Source organism: Gossypium hirsutum, chromosome A11 (genome assembly GCF_007990345.1).
Source record: "Gossypium hirsutum isolate 1008001.06 chromosome A11, Gossypium_hirsutum_v2.1, whole genome shotgun sequence".
NCBI classification, from domain to species: domain Eukaryota; kingdom Viridiplantae; phylum Streptophyta; class Magnoliopsida; order Malvales; family Malvaceae; genus Gossypium; species Gossypium hirsutum.
In genome coordinates, this window is record NC_053434.1 from 24,064,585 (window position 1) to 24,087,492 (window position 22,908).

Genomic DNA, 22,908 nt, shown 5'->3' on the forward strand with positions numbered 1-22,908 from the left:
TAAGTTCATATGGCTGAATTTTTATGTTCAATTTTTAATTTAGGATCGATACAATATTTACAATTAATATTTTTATTATTGAATTATGATAAATATACAATGTGAAAATCGAATTGAAAGTTCAAATTAAGGGAAACGCAGGATTAAGTACGTTCATTCAGTGATCAGTGATGAATTGATGGTTAAGACCATGGTTAAACCATGGCAAAGTGTGAAGTGTAAGACCATAGCAAAACTATGGCATAATGTGAAAGACCATAACTGGGTTATGGCACAATGAAAGTGAACGTAAGACCATGATTATATATGTGTGTAAGCGTAAGACCATAGTTAATCTATGGAAAATGTGATAAAGTGTGTAATCATGGCCAGGCCATGGTAAAATTTGTGCAAGACAGAAGTGAATGAGGCATCAAGCTAACAATGTACTCAATTCTGTAAGACGTTCTCTAATTTGACAAGTGTTGGCAAGTGTTATTTGAATTTAAGTGCTGGAATTTAGTTAAATATTGGTATTGAGCTCAATCAAGTGAATTCATCGTTAGAAAGTATGTATGATAGGATACATTAATGAAAAACTTACTATTTGAATTGATCTTGTATTTTGGTAAGATTTATGTTTTAAGCCTATGAGCTTATTAAGCTTTCATAAGCTTACTTTTGTGTATTAATGTTCTGTGTAGATTGATGAAAGTTCGGAGGATCAGATCATCACATTGGGCCACACTATCCAGATTTCACTAGTAGATTTTGTATTTCTATTTAAGGTTTATATGGCATGTATAGGATGGAATGAAAAGTAAGTAAGCTTGAAATATGTTTATGAATGACTATCATACATATATATTAGTTTGCGTGTTTGTATTTATTAGTAAATAAAGGTGGTTAATGAATGAAATAATATAATAATTTTATGTAAATAGGTAGTGCAGTTATAGGTTTAGCTTATCATATGAGTTATTGATTTGAATTGGTTGTTATTTTGGAGTATATTGGCATATGAAAGGATTGTATGCAGGTTGTATGTGTAAAAGGGTGAGGAAAATGACCTACTTTCGTCCACATGGGTAGACACACGGACGTGTGTCTTGACCGTGTGTGACACACGGTCTGGCATATGGGCATATGTTTTGGCTGTGTGTTCCCTGCACCTTAAAAATGAGAAACAAAATGCTCAGAAATGAGCACATGGGTAGAGACACGGGCGTATGTCTCAGTAGTGTGGGTGACACGGCCTTGGACACTGGCGTGTTACATGACCGTGTGAAAACTGCACCTAATTTATGAAAATTAAATTAACCACACGGCCTAGCACAAGGGCGTGTGACTTAGCCGTGTGACTTCAATTTCTTCATGCCTTATAAGTTAGAGAGTTACACGGACACATGCATGTGTGACTACACGACCTAACCACACGGGCGTGTCCCTAAACCACACGGGCGTGTCCCTAAACCACACGGGCGTGTGAGCCTTGTATATAAGAAAATTTTTGAAATTTCTAAAAAAAATTCTTGGAGATTCTGATTTAGTTCCGATTCAATTCTAATGTGCATATTGGGCCTCGGGGGCCTATATAAGAGTCAATATGGTTGAAGTTAGTTATGAATATTGTTTTGATTCGATTTTTCTATAATTAATCTGTAAATTTTTTGTAATACTCTGTAACCCTATTTCGATTATGGATACGAGTTATGAGTGTTACATATTTTGCACAGTCTTTATAATCCAAAATAGTCCTTCACTAATCATTCTGTCTCCCACTAGGGAATCAACTGGTTCCAACTTAATTGAACCAGAATTGAATCTCAACTAATTACCAATTAGCCCAAAAATCTCCAAGTTTCTCGGTAGAGCATGCCGACTTACTATTTTATTCAATTAACTCCCAATTTCCCTTTAACTCCAGGACTTTACTAAAAACTGAGTGTAACACCCCCTAAAAAAAACTTCTACAATTGTGAAAATATAAAAAACTTGTAATGTAAATATTTGGCATCATAATATCATGTCCATTTCTTCATCACTCAACTTTTCAATAATATCTCTTATTAATGAAAAATTTTGAGGATTGCATGCATGTGCATATTTTTGGCCATTAAAATTTTCTAATCTAAAACTATTCAATAGCAAATTATAATAATAAGCATAAATCAATAAATTGTAAAGGGTAAGTTATAATGTTTCCACAACACAAAACATAAAATTAAGAATACCAGGTTTTCTATTTCAATGCAATTAATCTTAATTTGAATTTTGTGTAAATGTGAATTTGTTATAAAATTTATTTCCATTTATGGTTTTTGGATATTAGGTTTGAGATAAATATATTTAATGAAATAAAAAAAAGCAAAAATTAAATTAAATATGAGATATTTTTTTAAAACCTCACTTAAAAAAAAATTAAACTTTCACTATCCATATATTTGATGATAATCCTTGAATCAAAAGAATTTTTTATTAGCATATTTGGCAAAATCGGAGAAGTTCCTTTTTTTTTCTTTTCTTTTTGGGGTTTTTACATATTTATAGACGTCCAATGCCTCTATTTTAAAAGCTGAAAGCTTTAGTTAGGAAGTTTGAGGATCAAATTGATAGAATTTGTAAATGTGAAGGGTTAAATTTATTGGATTATTTAGAATTAAGATCAAATTGATAGAATATGTAAATATTGATGACTAAATGTGTTATGATACTATTTCAAAAAAAGTCACACTATTATTTACATTATCAATTTAATGGCAGGTAACTAAAATAAGAATGAATACAAAATTTAGTGTCTAAATTGAAAATTTTTAAAATTATGTGACCAAAACATGAATGCAAATATAATTGAATGATAATTTGTATATTTTACCTTTAAAAACATATTATTTAAATAAAAAATTGCATGTAAATGAGTTTAATCAAGTTGACTCAAATGGTTGAATTTCATGTCGAGATGAACTTAAACTTGATAAATAGTAATTTTACCTTGATTGAATCGAGTTTTAAGCAGAAAATTTGGTATCAATCTGGAAGCGTTGACTCAATTACGATTTTGGTTGTAATTAGCCTGGCCTTACTTCCTAAAAGATAATGGTTTTTAATCCCCAAACGCTACTTCTCATAGCAGTTTGCCCATAAATGCCCAAAAATATCATGCATTCTTCCCCCCTTAACCTGTCAAAGGGTTAGGCAGTTCTCCTAGCGCGGTAGGTTTGATGAGATTTAAGTCAAACTTGGATATGATTTGGGCTAGCTTCACTCGGATCGAATTTAATTTAAATAATAATAAAATTTAAATTTAAATTTGGTTATAAAAATATATAAAATAATAATTATATATTTATTTATTCATAATCTGACCATAACAAATACAAATACAAATTGTTTTATTGTTCCTCAATTCCTCATGTCTTAGCACGACTTATCCACTATTAATATAATATAGGTTTAATGACAAATTTAGTTGATAACGTTGGTATATTTTGTCAAAATAATTCTAATTAGTTTTTTGAGTTTTTTTTTACCATCAATTTTTTTAATTAATTTTTTTAACAGAATTAATAAAAGTACGGTTAAAAAAGTTAAATAAGATGTAATTTTTTATTAAGATAACCTAATAAGATAACTATACATAAAAAATAAAAAAATTTTAAAAAAATCTTAGTTTAAAGAAAATAAACATAATTATCTAAAAAAGAACTCAGTAGAAAATTTTTTTAGTAAACAAATATATGAAAATTGAAACCTTTTAAAAGAAAAATATTAAAACATTGAATTTATTTATTAAATATGTGAGAAAAAATAAAATGAAAAAATAAACAAAGGTTAATAAAGCTAAAAAATACAACATACAAATGTTAATAGGTTAAGCCTATAATGTATAAACAAACAAAAAAAAAAGGTGAAAGTCAAATGACCTGATTTGGGGTAATTAATAACAGATCAGAATGAGCTGTATTTAGCTCCAGTCACATTGCTATTTAATTATTTATGCACCTAATACCCATACTTTAAGATTTAATCTCTGAAAATAAAGAAGCTAAGTGAGTTTGGATAAAAAGTTAAAGGGAGTAAATCTCAAATTTTACTAATGTAGAGGCACTGAAAAAGTATTAAGGAGAGAGAAAGTGCAAAAAGGAGAGATATGGAAGTGCAATTAAAGAACAGTACAAGTACGAACAAATTTCGAAAGACTTTGTCTTTGGATGTGCATAATTCAACGAAGCCAACGAAAATAAAATAAAATAAAATTCTAAAAAAGAATCAAAAAGAGCTACCGTCTACTCTTTAACTGGCTCTCTCATTAAACACCTAGTTGAAGAAAATTCCAGATCTCGATCTCCCCACTTTCACTATCAATGGCGAAGCCAAGGCTTTCGCGCGTTCCGGCCCGGAAATCTTCATCGTCAACCATGTTTCTAACTCTGCTCATCATGTTCACCTTCCTGGTTTTGATTCTTTTGGCGCTCGGGATCCTTTCAATTCCCAGCAGTAACTCCCGCAGTTCGCACAAACCCAACGATTTGAGCTCGATTGTGCATAACGTCGTCGACAAGTGAGTTCCTTTTTCGAAAATTTTCCCTTCAAGATGCCAATCTGGTAATAAGTCTGATTCTAAACTGCATTTTTCGGAATCGGCAGAAACGATTATGATGAGGGGGTAGGAGAGCAATGGGTTGAAGTCATCTCCTGGGAGCCTAGAGCTTTTATCTATCACAATTTCTTGGTAAGGTTTTTCTTTTTTGGCTGAATCTGTTGCTTATTTGGTTTAATTTTTATTATTTTGGTTCGGGTTCAAATTTATCTTTTATTATTAACTGAAACATGATTGCACTTGACACTATTAATTAAACAAGCATTTTCTTTTCAATTTCAATCTTAGAAAAATTTCCAGTATTCTAATGCTTTAAATGGAAAATGCATTGCGAGTTCTTTTTTATCAAGTGCATCCTAAATCCTAATATATTCTTTAGTTATTTGATGGATCCATGAATTAGAAAATGATTTCTGTCCAAAGTTTATAGAATTCTTCATGGGAACTAAAAAGGAAGAAAAAGAAAATCACGTGAAGTAAATATTAGAATGATAAATGACTTTGTATCATGTTATCCGGTTTTTTTTTTTTTTTTAATTTTTGAGCTGCTCCTATGAATATGGATTTCTTAACTAGCCGGAAGCTAATTGTTAGTTAGATAGAAAGATTTTGAACCTGATCGAGGTCCTTATTCGATATTTTGGCAGTCCAAGGAGGAATGTGAATACCTAATTGACCTTGCCAAGCCTCATATGGAAAAATCAACCGTTGTTGATACTGAAACTGGCAAGAGTAAAGATAGCAGGTATGTAATTCTTTCTGTTCTTGTTGCATAAGTTTTCCTGTGCATCTTTGTTTACTCTTTGATTCTATGCTACACACTGGATGTTTACATTTAGGGTGCGGACAAGTTCTGGAACATTTCTGCCTAGAGGACGTGACAAAATTATTAGGAACATTGAGCAGAGAATTGCAGATTTTACCTTCATACCTGTAGGTATGTGTTGGATTAATCCAAATTTTCACATATTATTCCTTAAAGTCTTCTTTAAGTAGTTTTTGGTTTTTTATGCTATATGTGGAAAGTTACTAACGTCAACATGATAATACACAGAGCACGGGGAAGGACTTCAAGTTCTCCACTATGAAGTAGGCCAAAAATATGAGCCTCACTATGACTACTTCATGGACGAGTTCAATACTAAGAATGGGGGCCAACGCATAGCTACAGTCCTTATGTACCTGTAAGTGACATGATAGATTTATCCTGTGTTTCTTCTCCTAATGCATTATGAGAAAGTTGACCCTTTTTGCTGTTATCTATTTACAGCTCAGATGTTGAAGAAGGGGGAGAGACGGTGTTTCCTTCTGCAAAGGGGAACATTAGTGCCGTGCCTTGGTGGAATGAATTATCTGAATGTGGAAAAGGGGGACTTTCTGTCAAACCAAAGATGGGTGATGCATTACTTTTCTGGAGCATGAAGCCTGATGCAACTCTAGATCCTTCAAGTCTGCATGGTTAGTACCCTAAACCTTAATTGTTTATCACAAGTTAATATCTACTTTCACTTCATCTGTTTTCTGCGTTCATTTACTATTTACTATTTTTAATCATCCAGGTGGCTGCCCTGTGATTAGAGGAAATAAATGGTCATCTACAAAATGGATGCGAGTCAATGAGTACAAGGTTTAAACGGCAGCTATAAAGGTAAATTTACTACAGCTATGCTTCATCTGATTCTTTATCTAGGCTGCTTAAAGTAAAGTAATGAACATGAAGATTATACCATATGTGATATAGGTCTACATTATAGATATATTTTCTGGAAATGGGTGAATTATATAGTAATTAAAACTAGACTTGACTGCAAATGATGATCTTATAGATATATTTTGTTAGTTGACAGGATTGAATTGGATTCCTTACTGCCCTTGTTGTACTTTGGAAAGTTAAAAGTGAGTTCTACAACAGCTTGAGCTTGGTGCCTTCTTCCTATCAGTTTACCGGTAGTGATCTTTCCTGCTGACTTGGACACATGCTCATACTTTGAATTTTGTTTTTTGGGTTTGTTTCCAGATTTAGTAAAGGAAGTGCTTTTTTTTTTTATGTTACTACTAGCAATAATTATAGTAGAATAAAAGTCAGGCAAAAGCAATACATGCCAAAGTGTAATGCCTAGCAGTGCAGCATAGATGAATCGATTAATGGGAACACACAATCATTTATTTGACATAATATTACAATATATTCATAACAGTCCCTCTCTCATTTTCCTTTTGGTTACTTTTCCTGATTGTGAAACCTGATTTAATTTCCTGCAACTGCAAATCCATTGGCTCAAGAGAATTCTGTAAGAGATTGACAGAATATGTATTACTCGATTATACATTACTTTGTATGAAATTCAATAATTTTGAAAAGAATTTTAGTAATTTAGCAAGTTGTTGAAACTTTTGTAATTGGATTTGGATGTAAATGTTTGTAATTATACAATTGTGGCATGTTCGAGTAATTATTATAAGTAGTGGGTCTGACCGAATTGAGTTTAATTAGATTATGTTTTTCCATTCCCTATGGCTTCATAAAAAAAATAGTGATGATTTAAGTTTAAAAAGTTATTTTTAGACGATAATGCCAAACCATTTTAATTTTAGGGCATATATTTTATTTTTTAAAATATAATTATATATTTATTATTGGATAAAAATGCTTTGTTATTAGACACCAAGGTTAGTCTTTGACGCAAATTTTGACTTAATAGCAAATTAAATTTATAAAAATTATATTATAAATTGGCATAATTGTAGAAAATATCCTTAACGTATATGGGTGTTTGAGTTTGAGCCTTTAACCTTTTTTTTTTGGATTGATACTCTCAACGTTATGATTTTTTCAGAAATCGATCTAATTTTAATGAAAAACTTGAATTGACCGTTAATCAAATCGTAGGTCAACAAAGTAGATTATGTGGCATGCCACATCAACATAAGACGTCATAGATGACGTCTTCTATAGAAAAATTTGTTTTAACAATTTTTTTATTTTGTTTTTTCTTCTCCTCTTTCTCGTTTTCCCTTTAGTTGTTCTTTATGTTGTGTCCAATTCCCACCACTACTGCCTCCCCTCTCACTTTTCACTATCCTAACCCTCACCATCGCTCCCTTTACTCTTCTTGTACGGCTGAGCAAGTCCATATCTAAGCTTCAGTCGATGAATTGCATCACAGAGCTTCTTCACCAGTGTTGCGTTAGGACTCAACAACTAATCCTTAGGCATGAGATTAAACTGCATTACATTTGCAAATAACTGAAACCTAAGCCTAAGCTCCAAATTTCACCCAAATGAGAAAACAACCCATTCGTCGCACCCACAAAGGACAAAAAACCAAATACCAAATTTGCAAATTTACAAAATAGATGAGAACACTAGAAGTCCACAGCAACTCTATCTTCTTGGAATAAATAGATCGGCCTGAAACCTTATCAAAATACTAACATCTAATAAATAATTTGAAGTTCACTTTTAATAGTATATTTTACAATATCTATAGGGAAAAAATTCAAAAATGGAGTCTTAATGCTTAAGCTTATAGCCACAAAAAAAAAATTCAAATCTTTTGCAAGAAAACCCACGGTTGCTATTTGCTAAAGATAATATCATAGCAAATTCTTGTTCGTACATGAACTTCACCCAGAAACCAAAAAAAAAAAAGAAAAGTAGCGGAAATAAAGCAAACAAAAAATTAGTATCTTTAAAGTTGCAGTAATTTACTATTGCAATTTAAGAAAAAGAAAATTCTAACACCTTGAATTTTGGGGTTAAAAGTTTTAAGTTTTGTGGTTAGGGTTAGAGAGAAGGGTGTGTTATTGAGTATTGTTTTTGCGTTATATTGTAAGAATGAGCTTGTTGGTCTAGTGGTTTGTTGTGTGTTAATTTGTCTTTAAGTTTGAGTTTTTGTTAATGCGTTTTGAGTAATATATTTTTACATTGTTAAATAATGGATTTGTTTTATGTTTAAAAATAAGTATTAGTCTTATTTTTATTATTTTTATTTTTATCAGGAGTCACGTTCTCCTTTTCCCTCTTCTTTTTCTTTCTTTCATTTTCTTTTCTTTTCTTTTTAAAAATGGTGGTGTGTGATTTTCGAGAGGCTTTTGATTCCCTGGTCGTCGAATCGGGTTTTGGACGTCTCTGATCACGAATCAGGTGTGGTATTTGAAACTCTTTTATTTTATTGCGAAATTGTTGATTTTCTATGGAACTTGGCGATCTTTTATGTGTTTGGTAATTGGACAAGTTAGGCTCGCGTCGTTTGTAATTTTCTAAAATGCATTGCGTTATGGTTGGTTTTTGAAATGACATGATTAAAGGTCGTTTTAGTGACTGAAAAACTTGATTTTCAGGCTGATTATGGGTGTTGTTGTAGCCACACAAGCGTGTGCCGGTTCACACGACCGTGTAGAATTAGGAATTAAGGTTTTTGGGTAAAATTTGGTGCTACACAGCCTGGCCACACGACCGTGTGGTCAATTTGGGGATTTTTGTTGATTTTCACACGGTCGTGTCCATTGGACACATAGGTGTGTGTGTTAGGAAATTAGGGATTTAGTGATTTGGTGCCACACGGCCTGGCCACACGGTCGTGTGGCTAATTTGGGGATTTAGGGATCCTACAAGGGTGTGTGTTTTGGACACACGATCATGTCTAGTGGACACACGGGCATGTGAGACTCTCACACAGTCGTATCAGCCTTGTACTCTATTTTAGTATAAATGGACAGTGAGTTACACGTTCTGTTCCCACGACCATGTCCCTGGTTCACACGAGCGTTTGACTTCCCACACGACCTAGGCATTTCCACACTGCTGGAGCACACGGGCGTGTGGTTCTAAGTCACTTGTTTTGGTTTTGCGTATGTTTTGATATGAAAGTGAGTCTGTGTATTCCGACCTTTGGCTAGACTTCAGTAAGGGTAGTTAAGTCTCCGTATCTGTAATTGTTGTGTGTGGGATGTTTGATTCTGAACCCGGTTAACTGGGTGTGTGCATATCTGTTCTGTCTGACTGTCTGTCAATATGTCATTGTTCTGTGAGATTGGATGCATACATACACTTGCATAAAGTAAAGTTTTGGGTTGGTTGCGAAGAGAAAAGAGACTGATTCTGATCTGATTTGACAGTTTTACTACAACTTATTCGTACAACGATTTATCGCACTGTATTGCATGTGCGTCAGCTTAAACTGCAACATATCTGTACAACGAACTACCGCATTGCACTATACTGCATATACGCTAGCCCTTCTGCGTATTATCATCTGAGAGGCTTAGACCACATATATGGTGTGTAGGGTTGGATGGATCTTTCGAGGTTCTATATGGTGTGTTTAGTTGGATGAGATAAAACAGCTCTTTTAGGGTGTAATTGAGGGATGGAGAGGTGTTTTGGCTAGATGGGTGGGTTCATATTACTTGTTTACAATCATACGCATTTGATTGAGTGTTTTGGTGTAAGATTATTTGACTGTATTCTGTCTGATTAAATAACACTTATGACTGAGTGTGTGTGTGACATGATGTGTTTGGATTATTACTTTCTATTGGGAGGTTGGTTCCTAGTTCACTTTCTGGTCCTGTGTATATCTGTAAGCCTGTTTCTCTTTCGAAATGTATTTCTGTAAATCTATTGTTATTCATTCTAAACTCACACTGAGCTCATATAGCTCACCCCTTTAGTGTTTCCCCTTTTAGGTACCTTCCTGAACTCTGACGCTGGATTTGGTATGCGGAGGTCTCAGACAGTCATAATTAAAAATAAAATAACAATTCTTCTTTTCAGTTTTCATTTTATTATATTGTTTCGAACTATAAAGATTATAAAAACTGTGGTACAAGTTTAGTTTTTGATCTTTCTTGTAATCTTGCTTTGCACATAAACTAAACTTAACTGTTATATTTCTATTTGGAATCTAAAGTATTAAATGTTTTTGGTTCGTAAAGAAATAAATATTTTTGGGAATGGAATTTAAGATGACTTGTTTTATAAATTTTTTTTCTCATAATCACTTCGGTGATCAATGTAGCCTCCGAGGTTTGGTGTAAACTTTTAGGCCGGGTTTAGGGCATTACAAAAATCGTAGAAAATAACTAAGTTCAAGAAAGACAAAGCAGCCAAGGTAAGGACTCAAACAAACAAGATAAACATCATAACTAAACAAAACCTACAACAACTTGAAATAAATTAATTAATTAATAAATAAAACCCAGATTTTTAAACTAAGAACTTTAGTAAAATCAAATATAAGAAAAGAAAAGAAAAGAAAATCATGATTAAAGAATTGCAATTTCTGTAGAAAATATCATCTATTGTAAAAGAAGAAAAAATAGGATACAAAAGAGCACAAACCAGAGAGAGAGATGTTGATTGTAATATCCCCATTTTTTTAAAAAAAAAAAGAAAAGAAAAAGAGAATAAGAATATCTAAGGTAGAAGTCCTGGAATAAATGATCTATAAATAAATAGTAGTATAAGAAATTGTGATCGTTTTTAGAGAAAACGATCAAACATGAAAACACAAAAGATTATTAGTAGGAGTATGTGGTTAAGTTAAAAATTCAATATCGAATTCAGGGATTAAATTGAATAAGTTAGAAAATTTTAGAGACTAAAGTTCAATTATCCTATTTTATTTTGATGGAAAGGATTTAATGACAATTTTTCCCTTACTTAAAAAAATCAATGGTTTCATGATAGCTTTTAAATGATTTTTTTATTAAGTAATATTATAATATATATATATATATAAGATAAAAAAAGAGAGAAAGGTAACATCTTTCTCATCTTTCTTTTTTACATCAAAATAAAGGGGAAAGAAAGAAAAAAAATTCTTCCATCATTTTTCTTCAAATTCAAGTGTAAGGTATGGTTTTTCTTCAAATTTTTTTTAGATTTTGAATCTTTGAAGCTTGCTTTACATATATATAACAATAGTTTTTGATTTTATCAAGTATTTTGGAAGTTGTCATTAAAGAATATTGATGTAAGGTTAGAAAACTTAAGTGAAATAGATATATTTTTGGATAAAAAATTATTAGAAGATGAATTCTAGCTTTATAGAACTGTGAAAAAGAAACAAAAATGGATGAAAAGTTTATTTGGTACATGTTAAAGAGGAAGTAGAGAACATTGGCCACTTTGTGTAATATTGGTGCTAAATGATAGCCTGTAAAGCAGTGAGTGCTTTGGTGAAGACGGAATTGAAAATGGATAATCAAGTCGAAAGATATGTGAATTTCGGACTAGAAAACTTAAGTTGTCAATATGAATAATCATGCATATTTAAGCTTGTTTTTATTAGTTTTAGTTTTGGAATGGATAAATGATGTTGTTTTGTATTGAATTGCTCCTATTGTAACTAAAAATGAAGCGAACATCTTGAAGGAGAAAGACGAAGAAAAGGAGTAAAGCGATTAAAACTTTGATTTGTGCTAATTTCTTATTTTCATTACATAAAGCTTTAGAATATTTAATTTAATATGACAAGTTTATTTATTTTATTTTATTTTATTTTTATGAGTTTTGGATGAGCTTGAATAATTTAGTTAATATTTATAAAATTATGTTTTGAGATGAATGCTATGTTTTTCATAAGACTAAATTAGCGAATTCATGGTTAGGATTTGGATTTGAGTATTATGATTTTAGATGATTGAGTAAGAAAATATTTAATATGTTTCAAATTGGAAGTCTATTTTACATTAGGCGATATGTGATTTGAACATGAAATAGAATTGAAATGAGAATTATATGAAAATGGAATTGAAATGGATCATCAAATTTGGTTTTTATACCGTTTCACTAAGTTAGACTAAATCAGATATAGTTGGCATGCCATACGGTCTTTATGTCAGAGAATTTAGATCTCCCCAATTCCCAGAGGTTCGAGAGAGAAAATGCCAAGTCAGATAGTTGTTATTATTGTGGGCCCTAATTCCCAGAGGGTCTGGCCAGTTCCAATTCCTAGAGGGTCGTGGACTACTCTGATAGCCATCGTTGCCGAACAACTCGGGGTGGCGAATTCGTGTATCTGGTTATGAGTCTAAATTTTAGTACGGGGTCTAAATTGAAAGAAAAGCAAAAACAAAACTTGAATTTATTTGAATTTTTGTATTGTGCAAATTAAATTAATTACGCGATTTTGCATTTAATTAAAAAGCTTATTTTCTTTATTCGATTTGCCAATATCAAAATATTAAAGTTTTTTAATATTATAATTTTATTTTATTGTGATGTTATTAATGATATTTATAATCATATTTTAGTTTATTTCTATCAATTAATTTGTCTCTAATACTTATGTAATGATTTATATGATATTAACACCACTGAGCATAAAAATTGCTCAGTGTATGGTTTGTTTATTTTTCCATGCGCAGGTAGTTAGATTCATTAGATCGTTCCAGCAGCATCCGATGAGCCGAAGTTCAGTTCAAATAAAGTTGGTGAAGAGTTTACTTTATAGTTGATGTAAATGACATGTACCTAGGCTTATAAATATATAATATTATATTGTAAACTGAATTTAAATATTTTCATTATGTTTTCTTAGCTAATAATTTATAACTAATATTTTGATAAAATAGTAAAGCATAGAAATTTAGTTTATTGATATGTTTTGAGAAATCGTAGTGTTAGGAATTGATTTGTGAGATAATTTGAATGTGGATATTTTGTGAAAATCTAAACTATTTTCAAGGGGTTTTACGTAAAATAGTAGAAATGCTGTCGAAATTTTTATAAAATGATTTTTCCAGTACGTTTTCTTTTCAAAATAAAAATGAAAAAGTGAGTTGTTTTGGCAATGAAATGTGGCATTTTATATTCAGATCCAACAACTGGGTCGGGTATAAGGTGTCACATTGATGATACATTTGAGGGAAAGAGGGAAGAGAGCAGTGGCAGGGGTTGGGACGGTGAGGAGTGAGAGGGGAAGTGGCAGTGGCGGGGGTTGGACACAATAGAGAGAACAGAGGAAGAGGGAAAGAGGAGAAGAAAAAACAAAATGGAAAAAAACTTGTTAAACCATTTTTTTTATAGACGACGTCATCTATGATGTTGTGCACTTATGTGGCATGTCACATAGTCTACTTTGTTGATCTGCGGTTTGATTAACGGTCAATTCATGTTTATCGTTAAAATTAGATTGATTTATAAAAAAATCGTAACATTGAGGGTGTCAATAAAAAAAAAGGTTAAGGGCTCAAACCTCAAAACCCATAAACATTGAGGGTATTTTCGACAATTATGCCTTATAAATTTTATATTATTTCTATATGGAAGTGTATTTAAGTATGATATAAAAGCTATTGTCTATTTTATAAAGGTTATATTACAAATTCTATATTATTTTTTACCTAATTTGTGTAGACTAATAGTGATCAAATTATTATAAAAAAGGTTACAAAGCTAGTTTGCTATTGGACACTCTATTGTAAGTCATACGCAAATTAGGTTTATAAAAGCTATTGAAGGATTACAAAAGTGGTTTGTGTAGAGTTGTCCATGGGTCAGTTCGGGGTGGGTTCGGATAGACTTTAATAAAATTTTAGGCTTGATTGCTAGGCCCGATCCTAGCCCAACCCCAAAAATGGGCCTAAATGTTTGTTCAATCTCAGTTTGGATAAAAATGCTAAAACCCGAGCACGACCCATATTAATTTTTTAAAATTTTATTTTTTATATAAAATTTTTTAAAATACAATACAATAAATATACTAAAAATATTAAAATAAATGTTTCCTAAAAAATTGAAAATAAATTAAAAAGGTCTTTATACTTAAATAACACTAAAATAAGTGCAACTTAACAAGTAAATGCCTCTAAAATAATAGCAAAATCAAGTGTTATACAATATTTAAACATTAGCAACAAAATAGTAGCAACATAATAGTGAAATGGTAGCAAAATAGTGACAAAAAGTGGGAAAACAGTTGCAAAACAGAGAAAAACAATAGCAAAAATAATAGGTTTTTTATTGAAAATTCGAGTTGGCCCGAACTTGGGTTGGGTCAAAAAACCTTACTTGAGGTCCGACCCATTTTCTAATCAGGTCTTTTTTTTTTGCCCAAACCCTTTTCTTGGATCTATATTTTTGTCTAAATCTTCCCATTTTTCGGGCCTGACTCGACCTATGGATAACTCTAGATTTGTGCCTGAGATTTTAAAGTGCTAAGAAATATTGTTTGGAAGATATCCCAAAATAGGTTAAAAATTGTAACTAGTAATCCATTAATATTATAATCTTGTCACTGTTTATTTTATTTTATTTATAAATTATTCAAATTGTTAGATTTTTTTAGAAACAAATTATGTGGTATATGATGGTTATGCAAATACAAAAGGTTTTCTTATACAATATCATAGAGTATGATACCATTTGAAAAAAATAAAGCTAAGCACAAACACTAAAGACAACTCACAAACTACTTAATTTGAGACATTCAAAACTTCAAAATGTGATTGAGAGGACATTTGATGTTCTAAGATATCTCATATTAACACCACTACCTCAGCCTAAAATAAAAACAAGGTTGAATTGTTCTAGCATATTGCATACTTCATAACTTTATTCATAGATTAAATTGGTCAATTACTAGCAAATGATATGAGAGTAATTAATATTATTTTTAAAACTTAAATTTTGTAATTTTGTAATTATAATTTGTACTACCAAACACGACATAAGAAATTACGATGTATTTAAACTTTATTAGCCGAACACATCAAAAAAATTATAATTCTTTGCAATTAAAGAGGATGTAATTACTATCCTAATTATTACATTTTTATTTAATTACTTTGCGATGTCAAGTATTTGGTAAATATTACCCTTACAATTTTGCAAGAGTTTTAGTAAATTTGTAAGAATTTTAGTAATATCATAAAATATTTAGTAATTTACAGAACTCTAAGAAATTAGGTATAAATTACAAAGTCATAAGCAATTCAATAATTTGCAAGCAATTCAATAATTTTGTAAGAATTCAAGGAATTAACATTGCAAGTTATTTATATGTTAAATTTATAATTTAATAATTATAATTATATGTTAAAATAAGAAGAAGAAAAAGGTCATCATCTCCGTTTAGTCTCTCCACCGAAATAAAAAACAAAAACACCATTTTTTGAAGTCTTAAGGTTCAACCAACTTTAGTTCTTTGCATGGTAAGTTAAACTAAGCCCTTTTTCATACATTTTATGTTTTTGAGATAGTTTTGATTTAATCTAACTAACCTAGAGACTATTTCGTAAAATTGTTAAAGTTTTGAAATGTTGCTATTGATGATTTTTGAGACTTTTGGTGTTAAATGATTTTATTGAAAAATTAGATGTGATATACATCTAATTTGCAAAGTGAATTTTGTTAGTTTTGAGAATAGGGACTAAAATGTAAATATGTCAAAATTGATATGGAATTTCTATAATTATTATTTCTAGAGGGTTATAAAAGGATATAATTGAAAATGGATTGAAAAATTGAGCTTAAAAGTGAAATATATGATAGTTTTGGTTTTAAAGACTAAATTGAATAAAATGTGAAACTTTAGAAAAATTGTGAAACTAAAATTAAGTTGAAATATACATCGAATAAGATGATTTAAGGTAACTGACACTGATAATTTGAAATGAATTACCATATAGATTAAGAATTGTACCGACTAATAGATAATTAAAGAAAAGGGAAAACTACACACTAGTTTTTGAAACTTCTACTATTGCTATTTATACCTAGTAAGTTCATAGAAAATACTTTTATACCTTAATGTGATGTTTGTGCTAGAATAGAATATTTCATGTTTATTTAATATACTTTGGGGTTGTATGCAAATTGGTACAAAGATGAGAAAGGATTGTATTGTAAAAAAAAAGTTGTTTTAATATGTGTAATAAGCCTGGATGAACATAGGATAGGATACAATTAGCATGCCAATAGGGTTAGTTGCGCGCTTGTACGGGATTTGCACCATGATGCCTACTGATTTGCACTACAGTGCCTACTAATTCACACTTCGATACCTACAATTTTGCACTACAGTGCCTATTGTTTTGCACTTCGGTGCCTACTATTAAAATACTTCGGTGCCCATTAGTGAGGTGTAGTTACCCACGTATCCGTATCTGTTATTATAGTTTATAGAGCTAATGATTTAAGAATGAACTGTATTGTCTAATTTGGTAGTATTTGGAAATTATTGTGTTCATATGTTTTGATTGGGCAAATGATGTATTTCATTTGATAATTTTCATGAAAAGATACTGAATTGATTTGTAGTAGTGAATGGATGTATTATACGACTGTATAAGAAATACTTACCTTTGGTTGTGATATGTTGTGACAGGAAACATAGTTAAACTTGTTATTTTAAACTATTTTAACACCTATGAGCTTACTAAGCATATATAATGCTTACCCTGTTATGTTTTTCTGCCTTGTAGTTAACTTTTGCGGAACATGAAGATAGAATCAACTCGGAGCTCACACTATCCAACTTTAGTTTCAATAGATTTGTAATCATTTTAGACCTGATTATGTGGCATATAAATATGGTTTTATATGGTTAAGTGTTGATATTGAAAGTTGGTGAAATGGTCACTAAATAATATTTGTTTTGAATGTCTATATAAATTGTAAATAGGTTTGATATGTCAATGTGTAATAGCCCGATTTCAGTGGTGTTGGAAACAGTGGTTTCGGGATCACGATTTCGATAAGCGAGTTGGTATTTTATTATTTATTTAATACTTACAAATATTTATTAGAGTCATATTAAATTTTAGTTAAGGAATTTAAATGTTTGAACCGTTAATTAAGTAAATAGGATTAAACTGTAAAAGCTACAAAAGTTGAGTTCTATTAACTAATTGTATCTATCAACCAAGGAAAAGGGATTAGGTGGATTAAAATGGTGATTACACCATATCAAAGAATGGTGGACGGTTGGGTTACCAACTTTAGATATTTGAGTGATTATAATTTTTTTTTTAATTAAAAATATGGTAATGAGTGGTATTAGGTGAGAAAAGGTAGATAACTTTGGATTGTTTTACTTCCCTTCTTCCCATAAACGTGAAACACCATTGTTGAGTAAGAAGAGTTTTGGCCAAGCTTCCTTGCTTGCTTGGGTAAGTTTTTTAGGTCAATTTTTATTAATTTTTATGATTTTTGAGTTTGTTTTAGCTTAATCTAACTAACCCGGAGGTTGATTTGTGAAATCATTAGAAGCTTAGTGTAACACCCCTTACCTGAGTTCGATGCCGGAACAGGATACGAGGTGTTATCGAACTTAAACAAATACAAACATACATTTCCTAGATATGAAATTTCACTCCAAATTAAAACTTTTCATAATACCTTAATGTCCCTACTATAGGCTTACGAGGCCTCGAACACACTTTGGAAATTGATTCGAGACTAAACTGTGCACTCTAGAAAACTTTGTAAAATTTCAAGCTCACAGGGGCACACGCCTGTGTGGAAGGGCGACACGCCCGTGTGTCTTCTTAACATGGCCATGTTGAAGGCCCGTGTGACTCACACGGTCTGAACTTATCGGGACACGCCCGTACCCCTAGCCCGTATGAATTTATTTTTCGACTCGAACCTACAGGGGTTTTCACACGGCCTGGCACACGCCCATGTCCATGGCCGTGTCCTTTACACGGCCATGACACGCAAGTGTCTCAACCCGTGTACAAAAACCTTGACATTCTATTTCTAACGTCATCAACAATTTAAAGGCACATTCCCGTGTGTTAGGCCGTGTCCTCTACATGGCTGAGACACACGATCGTGTCTCTACCCGTGTGTTTACTACCATGCATACTGACTTGTAAAATTGAGCTAGAGGGGACACACGACCGAACTACACACCCGTGGGGCAGACTGTGTGTCACACACGACTTAGACACACGCTTGTGTGTCTGCCCATGTGGACAAAAATAAGGTTATTTACCAAGCCTTTTTGCCATCCTTACTTACACCAACCTACACAATATCAACCAAAACCAATCCAAGCATAACACATATAACCAAATCAACCACAACCATGAGAAATTTGCATCAAATATATTTAATAATAATCAATATTAGCCAACATTAATGGCCTATACAAAATGAATATCACATCAATCATATGAGCCAACCCTTGTGGCTAAACTAACAAGACACAAAACAAAAGATGCAAGTCCCTATACATGCCAAAATCAAATGTTAAACTAGCTATACCAAAGCTTCAGGTGATAGTATGATCGCTGCCTCCGATGTCCCTTGATCCCCGATACTAGCTTGGTGTCACTATAAGAAAATGGAAAGGAAAGGGAGTAAGCGTAAAGCTTAGTAAGTTGCATATAAATAAGTAACTACATTAACCATGCATATTATAAATCCACACAACACTCTTGAGTGAACATGGGTAAATATCACTACATGCTTATATATATCACAAGTATAAACCAAATATTTTAATATTGTCCCAAGACCATTTCCATAGCTAGAACTTACTCGTGTCATTCTTACCATCAAGGCAACGATAAACTATAATATATACATATTTTTACCCTATTCTTGGCATATTTATGAATAAATTTTCCTTGGTTTTAGTGAATTTGATGCTCCTAATCCTTTAATTTTATGTTTTGCACTTAGGTGAGCACAGGAAGGCGAAAAGAGTAAGACACGGGCTAAAAATAGACAAAATGGGCCTAATTTAGCGTAGCACATAGCCTTGGCACTTCCACACGGGTGATCCACACGCCCATGTGTGACACACGGGTAGACCACACGCCCATGTGTCATGGCCGTGTCGACATTAATCCAAGTTAGAATTGCACACGGCCTGAGCACCTTCACACGGACGTGGCACACGGCTGTGTCCCTGTCGAGCCCATATCTAATTCTACTCGAAAAAGGCTAATTTTGGGATATTTTGGGCATTCTAAAGTCTATATAAATGCCCTAGAAGAGGATTGAAGGGAGACACAGATTTGAAGGTAGAAAACATTCAATGATAGCCATTAGAATCACCTCAGAGGTAGGATCTACATCAAGACTGAAGATTTCCATCCAATTTCCTAGAAGTCTTTGGGTTTCTTTATGTTTTGTTGTTTTTCGAACTTTGAGATATTTTCCATTATTATTATGAACTAAACTCTCTAAATACCTAAGGAAGATAAAACCTAAGACGAATCTTATTGTTATTTGAGTTATATGATAAATACTTGTTCTTATTCTTAATTGTGAGATTAACCCTTGCTTTAATATTCCAGGATATTAATTTAGGTTTTTGATGTGCTTATTCAGTGGAGCAAAAGTCCCTATTTAAGAGGTGATCATTCATAATTAAGCGGAGTTGCATGTAATCCTAGAGATAGGACGACATAAATCTGCCAGATTAGAGTCAAATCTAATAAGGAAGTCCATAGATCGAGTTAATGCGACAATAGGGGTTTTAATTAGAAAAAGATTTTAATTAATCAACCTAGAGTCAGTTGTTTTTAGTCTCGAGAGAGATATTAACATAAATCAGGGATTTCTACGGATTAAGTCAAGTGAATAAATCGTCTAATTCGAAGGTAATAAGTGAAGTCTAGGTGGATTCTTCCTTGGATATTTTCTTCTCCATTGGTTTTCCAAAAAGTATTTTTTAACCTTAAACTCTGTCGTAATCTTAGTTAATTAGATAATTAGTTTTAGATAAAACATTCTCTGAAATTTTAGGCTAGATAATAAGAAGATAGTAATTACTAGTACTTTTAGTCCTCGTGGATACGATATTTCCGGTATCACTATAACTATACTATTGTTCGATAGGTGCGCTTGCCTTAAGTCAAATTTTCAGTTAGTTTCACGACCATCAAGTTTTTGGCACCGTTGTCGGGGACTAAGATATTAAGAACGCTCAATTTTTATTACTTTAGCCATTTTTTATTTTTATTGCAATTTAATTTTGCTTTTATTTACCAAAATTCCTTTTATTTACTTCTGACAGGTTTTTATGTTTATGACTTGAAGAAACCCGTCAGGACCTCTACTTTTCGACAGTGAAATTGAGAGCACAGCTCGTAGAGATCGAAAAGAAATAAGGGGAAGCCTACAATATATAGAGGAAGGGCGAGAAAACGATATTAATACTATCGAGGAGATGGCTGAAAATCAGAATAATCCATTACCTCCTGTGGTTGTTGCAAATCTAGTAAATCAGAATCCTGCTCCTCGTACTATGTATGATTATGCTAAACCTACTTTAACAGGAACTGAATCGAGTATAGTTAGTCCTGCTGTTGCTGCAAATAATTTTGAACCGAAACCTAACACTATTCAAATGATACAACAGTTTGTTCAGTTTGATGGTTTGCAGGACGAGGATCCAAACACTCATTTAGCAAATTTTTTAGAATTCTTCGACACCTTTAAGATCAATGGCGTTTCTGATAATGCCATTTGCCTTCGGTTGTTTCCATTCTCATTGAGGACCAAAGCTAGACAGTGGTTAAACTCGTTACCATGAGGGTCAATCACTACTTGGGAACAAATGATCGAAAATTTTTTGCTTAAATATTTCCCCCCGACTAAAACGGCTAAACTGAGGAATGATATCTCTTCTTTTGTGCAGATGGACTTAGAAACTCTTTATGACGCATGGGAGAGATACAAGGACTTATTGAGAAGGTGCCCTCACTATGGGTTACCTCTATGGCTACAAGTTCAAACTTTCCACAACGGTTTGAATCCCTCGACTAGACAGATGATTGACGCAGCTGCTGGTGGGACTTTAAACAACAAAACACCTGAAGAGGCTTACAAATTTATTGAAAAGATATCACAGAATAACTATCAGTGGCAAGTCATGAGAACGAAGCCGACAAAAGCAGCTGGTGTTTTCAACCTCGACGCGGTCACTATGCTATCTAACCAGGTAGAACTTTTAAATAAAAAGATTGATGGTTTGTATAGTTCTACTAAGGTACATCTAGTGATGAGGCGTGATTCAAATGGACACAGATAGGTGCACATTCATTGCTCGTAAAACAAACAGTGATTTACGGCTTAAAGCATCAGCAACCACGTTAGCCTTTCCCGGATGGTAATCAATGACAAACTCGTAATCTTTCAATAATTCTAGCCAACATCTTTGTCTCAAATTCAAATCTCTCTGAGTCATCAAGTATTTGAGGCTTTTGTGATCGGAATACACATGGCATTTCTCCCCGAACAAGTAGTGGCGCCAAATTTTCAAAGCGAAAACAATAGCAGCTAACTCGAGATCATGAGTCGAATAGTTTTTCTCATATGGCTTCAATTGTCTCGAAGCGTACGCTACTACTCTACCCTCTTGCATCAACACACAGCTCAAACCATTCAGAGACGCATCACTGTAGATCACAAATTCTTTAACGAATTCTGGCTGAACTAACACTGGAGCGTCGATCAAATGGGTTTTCAATTGATCAAAACTTTTCTAGCACTTTTCTGACCATTCAAATTTGACATTTTTCTGGAGCAACTTAGTCATTGGTGTTGCTATCATCGAGAAGCCTTTCACAAACCGTCTGTAATATCTGGCAAGTCCCAAAAAGCTCTGAACTTTCGAAACATTTCTCGGAGGCTTCCAATCAAGTATAGCTGAAATTTTACTCGGATCGACTCGGATACCCGATGCGGATACAACATCCCTCAAAAAGCTGACTTCCCTCAAGCAAAATTCACATTTACTGAATTTCGCATATAACTGCTTGTCTCGCAAAATTTGCAATATCAACCTCAAGTGTTCGGTATGCTCGATTTCGTCTCGTGAATAGATCAGTATGTCATCTATAAACATGACTACAAACTGATCCAAATACAGTCTGAAAATCCGATTCATTAAATCCATGAAAATCGCAGGGGCATTAGTGTGCCCAAACGATATCACTAGGAACTCATAATGTCCGTATCTCGTTCTGAAAGAGTTTTAGGCACGTCAGAGTCTCTAACTCGCAACTGATAATAACCCGATCTCAAGTCTATCTTCGAAAATACTGAGGCTCCTTTCAGTTAATCAAGCAAATCATCAATTCGCGGCAACGAATATTTCTTCTTTATCGTTACCTTATTAAGCTGACGATAATCAATGCACGTTCTCATGGTTCCGTCTTTCTTTTTCACAAACAGCACTGGTGCACCCCAGGAAGAAAAACTCAGTCGAGCAAAACCTCTATCTGTCAACTCTTGCAACTGAGATTTCAATTTTTTTAGTTCGGTTGGTGCCATACGATACGGAGCTATCAAAATAGGTGTAGTCCCTGGTACTAGTTCAATACCAAACTCTACCTTCCGAATAGGTGGTAATCCA

General features: G+C 32.7%; 1 protein-coding gene and 1 non-coding gene across 3 annotated transcripts; one reads left to right on the forward strand and one right to left on the reverse strand.

Moving 5' to 3' along the window:
- The first annotated feature begins 4,026 nt into the window (after positions 1-4,026).
- Positions 4,027-6,776, forward strand: LOC107895600 (probable prolyl 4-hydroxylase 10). 2 transcript variants are annotated; one of them, XM_016820859.2, is made up of 8 exons: positions 4,027-4,540; positions 4,627-4,711; positions 5,227-5,324; positions 5,419-5,516; positions 5,634-5,763; positions 5,850-6,037; positions 6,139-6,227; positions 6,420-6,776. In XM_016820859.2, exons 1-7 carry the CDS (start codon positions 4,344-4,346, stop codon positions 6,210-6,212), a joined length of 870 nt encoding a protein of 289 aa, XP_016676348.1. In that variant the 5' UTR covers positions 4,027-4,343; the 3' UTR covers positions 6,213-6,227; positions 6,420-6,776. The 2 variants fall into 2 exon arrangements, with proteins under 2 accessions (XP_016676348.1, XP_016676353.1); XM_016820864.2 differs by having other exon boundaries at positions 4,187-4,540; positions 6,427-6,776.
- Positions 6,777-21,156: 14,380 nt separating this feature from the next.
- LOC121210210 (small nucleolar RNA R71) lies at positions 21,157-21,263 on the reverse strand. The gene has a single exon (XR_005905334.1). It is a non-coding gene; the product is annotated as a small nucleolar RNA R71 (small nucleolar RNA).
- Between the last annotated feature and the right edge of the window lie 1,645 nt (positions 21,264-22,908).